The sequence below is a fragment of the Psammomys obesus genome, unplaced genomic scaffold, assembly GCF_907164565.1.
Source record: "Psammomys obesus unplaced genomic scaffold, mPsaObe1.curated_primary_1811, whole genome shotgun sequence".
Lineage (NCBI taxonomy): Eukaryota > Metazoa > Chordata > Mammalia > Rodentia > Muridae > Psammomys > Psammomys obesus.
The window spans coordinates 2,653-6,338 of NW_026593998.1; the positions used below are offsets into that span (position 1 = coordinate 2,653).

Genomic DNA, 3,686 nt, shown 5'->3' on the forward strand with positions numbered 1-3,686 from the left:
AGGCGCCCTCTGGGTCTTGGCTGTGAAAGGGGCAGGGGGTCAGTCTGGCTGTCCACCTCACACCATTTAACCATCTAGCTGCTGACACCAGGTAGGGTCAAGGCCCAGGCTACCCTACCATCACAGGACCTCCTCCTATGGGTGGGGCTTGGGGATCAGCTTCCTGCTAGGGCCTCATGACTCCAACCTGGCACCTGGGTGTGGGTGGGAGTGTCGCTTTGCTGCCGTGCTTTGCTGCTGTGGAAGGTGGCCTCGAGGGAGGCCCTGTTGGTGCTTAGCTTACAGGTAACGGTCGGTATAGCCCGGTGTCCTGTCGCCAGGCTACTGTGAGCATGGCCCTGTCCTCAGGGGCGGGACAGCTGCACTTCGTTGGGGACCACTGATTGTGCTGTGGGACCTGGGGTCCACACCACTTGCCCCTGCCCTGGGCACTGATTGTCCCTGTGGGGCCAGCCTGTGCCTGAGGCAGGTCACTGCACGCTGCAGCAGAGCCGGGCTCCGCTCCGCTTGTTTGGGCTGGGAGTGCAAAACGGAAAGGTTTCTGGAGAAGGGTGGCTTGGGCATTGCATAAACGAATTCAGTTTTAGCCTCCTGGTGACGGACATTCATGTCAACCTCCTCTCCTTCCTCCTTGGCGCTACTCGAGTGGTTAGTTTCTAGGAAACCCTTTTCTCCTCTCTCGCCTCTCTCTTAATTTTAAGATTTATTTCACGTGTATGTTGTGTGAGAGAGAGTGCATATGTGTGGGGTGGGGTCATAGGAGGCTAGAGGTCAACCTCAGGTGCCATCCTTAGGGACCCTCCATCTTGGGGTTGTGGGTGTGTGTGAGTATGTGGGCAGGTGCACATGTGTGTAGGGGCTGTGTCCGTGGGTCAGAGGTCAAGCTCAGGGTCATTCCCTTGGAACCATGTTCCATCTCTCTGGGACTTGAGGCTTGCCGGCTGTGCTAGGCAGGCTGGCCAGCGTACCCCAGGGATCCGCCTGCCGCTGCCTCCCGAATGCTGGGATTAAAGGCATATGCTACCATAATAGGCTTATTTATTTGGGAAGCGGATTGTTTGTTTGTTTTTAAGACAGGGTTTCTCTGTGTAGCCTTTTATGTCCTGGAACTCACTCTGTAGACCAGACTGTCCTGGAACGGGGAGATGGCCTGCTCTGCCTCCCCGGTGCCGGGATGACAGTGTGCCTGGCACACCTGGCTGCAGTGGACTCTGAGCTCTCCACCCACTGGGACATCCTCCCTAAACCCGCTTGACTTTTTCAATGCAGAGACAAAGGGTCTCTACAGACTTTGGTGACACTCCAAACTTGGAGTAACTGAAGCCCCAACCAGAATCAACACATGGAGGCTAAAGGCTAGACCTGCGGCCGGACTGGCTGGTGGGAAGAGGTGGGGTCCTGATGTCAGCCCTGCATGGGGGAGGGAAACCTCTGCCCTTCCGACCCTCTAACCCGGTGTGTTCTGGCCCCTCCAGGTCCATCTCCCAGCACCATGCCCCAGCTGTACACAGGCTGAAGTGAGGGTCCAGGTGTGGGCCCTGCCCAGGGCAGCATGACCAAGCCCCGGCTCTTCCGGCTGTGGCTGGTTCTGGGGTCGGCCCTCATGATTCTTTTGATCATTGTCTACTGGGACAACGTGGGCACCGCCCACTTCTATCTGCACACGTCGCTGTCCAGGCCGCACATACTAGAGCCCCTTCCCACCCCAGGGCTGGGCGAGGAGACCCTGCTCACGTCCGACGTGGATGAGTTTTTGGATCTGCTCCTCAGTTCCGATGGGAAGCGGAGCGACCCTTCCAGAAGGAAGACGGAGCAGCCCCCGATGCTCGCCCCCAGCAAGCCCGTGCTGAGCCGCCTGGAGGAGAACGTGAGAGGCTACGACTGGTCCACCCACGACGCCCAGCAGAACCCAGACCGGGACAGGCAGCAAGCCGAGAGGAGAAGCCTGCTGAGGGACTTCTGCGCCAACGCCAGCCTGGTTTTCCCCACGAAGGACCGCTCCTTTGATGACATCCCCAACTACGAACTCAACCACCTGATCGTGGATGACCGGCACGGGGTCATCTACTGCTACGTGCCCAAGGTAGCCTGCACCAACTGGAAGCGGGTGATGATCGTGCTGAGCGAGAGCCTGCTGGACCGGGGCAGCCCCTACCGGGACCCGCTGGACATCCCCCGGGAGCACGTGCACAACTCCAGCACGCACCTGACCTTCAACAAGTTCTGGCGCCGCTACGGGAAGTTCTCCCGTCACCTCATGAAGGTCAAGCTCAAGAAGTACACCAAGTTCCTGTTCGTGCGCGACCCCTTCGTGCGCCTCATCTCCGCCTTCCGCAGCAAGTTCGAGCTGGAGAACGAGGAGTTCTACCGCAGGTTCGCGGTGCCCATGCTCCGGCTGTATGCCAACCACACCAGCCTGCCCGCCACGGTGAGCGAGGCCTTCCGGGCCGGCCTCAAGGTCTCCTTCGCCAACTTCATCCAGTACCTGCTGGACCCGCACACCGAGAAGCTGGCGCCCTTCAACGAGCACTGGCGACAGGTGTACCGCCTTTGCCACCCGTGCCAGATAGACTATGACTTCGTGGGGAAGCTGGAGACCCTCGATGAGGACGCCGCCCAGCTCCTGAGGTCCCTCAAGGTGGACTCCCAGCTCCACTTCCCCCCCAGCTACCGGAACAGGACGGCCAGCAGCTGGGAGGAAGACTGGTTTGCCAACATCCCCCTGGCCTGGAGGCAGCAGCTCTATAAACTCTATGAGGCCGACTTTGTTCTCTTTGGCTACCCCAAGCCGGAAAACCTGCTCAGGGACTGAGCTCCCCGGCATCAAATAAGCTTCCCCGCTCTCCCAGTCGACCGAGCGACCGTCCCAGTGAGGCGGTCCTCTGAGGATGGGGTCCCGTGGGCTCCTGGGTTCTCTCCTGGCTTCCTTTCCCTCCCGGTGTGACAGGCAGAGGGTGCCACGCCTTCCCCAGAGGGAGGACCACAGTACAGCCGGGACGGGAGCACCTCACACTCCAGCCTTTTTGCACCCACGCCCCGCCCTTTGCGGTCTGGACTTGTTTACTCCACAGCCTGTATTCATGGAACAGGACACTGTGTTAATACTGTTTTCTAAGATTAATATATTTCAGATATATTTAATAAGAAAGTGGAGGAGCTGGAGTAAAGTGTGGCCCCCGCACTCTGCTACTCTTGTGGTTCTTTGGCTCAGGCAGCAAACACACACAGGAAGGGACCCCGGGAACTCAAGGGTTAGTGGGCTAGCCAAGCCTCACACCTGCCCTGGAGCGTCCTCCTGTGAGAAGAGCCTAAATTTGAAACCAGCTATCTTAGTCTGTTGTGGTTTGTTGTTGATGTTAGCCTGGGCGGAGGGGGGGGGGACGTCCCATCAGCTCCTGGGAGGCCCCCAGAGAGGTAGCAGAAGCTGGAATGTGTGCAAGAGAGAGTGGGCTCACCAGACCTGAAGCGGAGTGTGCCTGTGGGGGAGGGGGGCCATATGGCTGACTCCCACACTTCAGCCCTTTCTGAGGGCATGGGCTTTCCCTGCTTCAAACTCCTTAGGCCCCTGAGGACAAGCTACCAACGTGTAGGCCCCTGGGGACGTACCCAACCGGTTTCCGGCCATCACACGCTTTGCCTAAAATACTTTTTTAAAATTACGTTTTAAAAATTTATTTATATGCATG

The 3,686-nt window shown here is 58.4% G+C and overlaps 1 protein-coding gene across 1 annotated transcript; it reads left to right on the plus strand.

The window, feature by feature from the left end:
• Positions 1–1,479: 1,479 nt before the first annotated feature.
• Chst12 (carbohydrate sulfotransferase 12) lies at positions 1,480–3,181 on the plus strand. Its single transcript, XM_055617688.1, has one exon. The coding sequence runs from the start codon at positions 1,553–1,555 to the stop codon at positions 2,810–2,812; it is 1,260 nt and encodes a 419-aa protein (XP_055473663.1). The 5' UTR covers positions 1,480–1,552; the 3' UTR covers positions 2,813–3,181.
• The last annotated feature ends 505 nt before the right edge of the window (positions 3,182–3,686 follow it).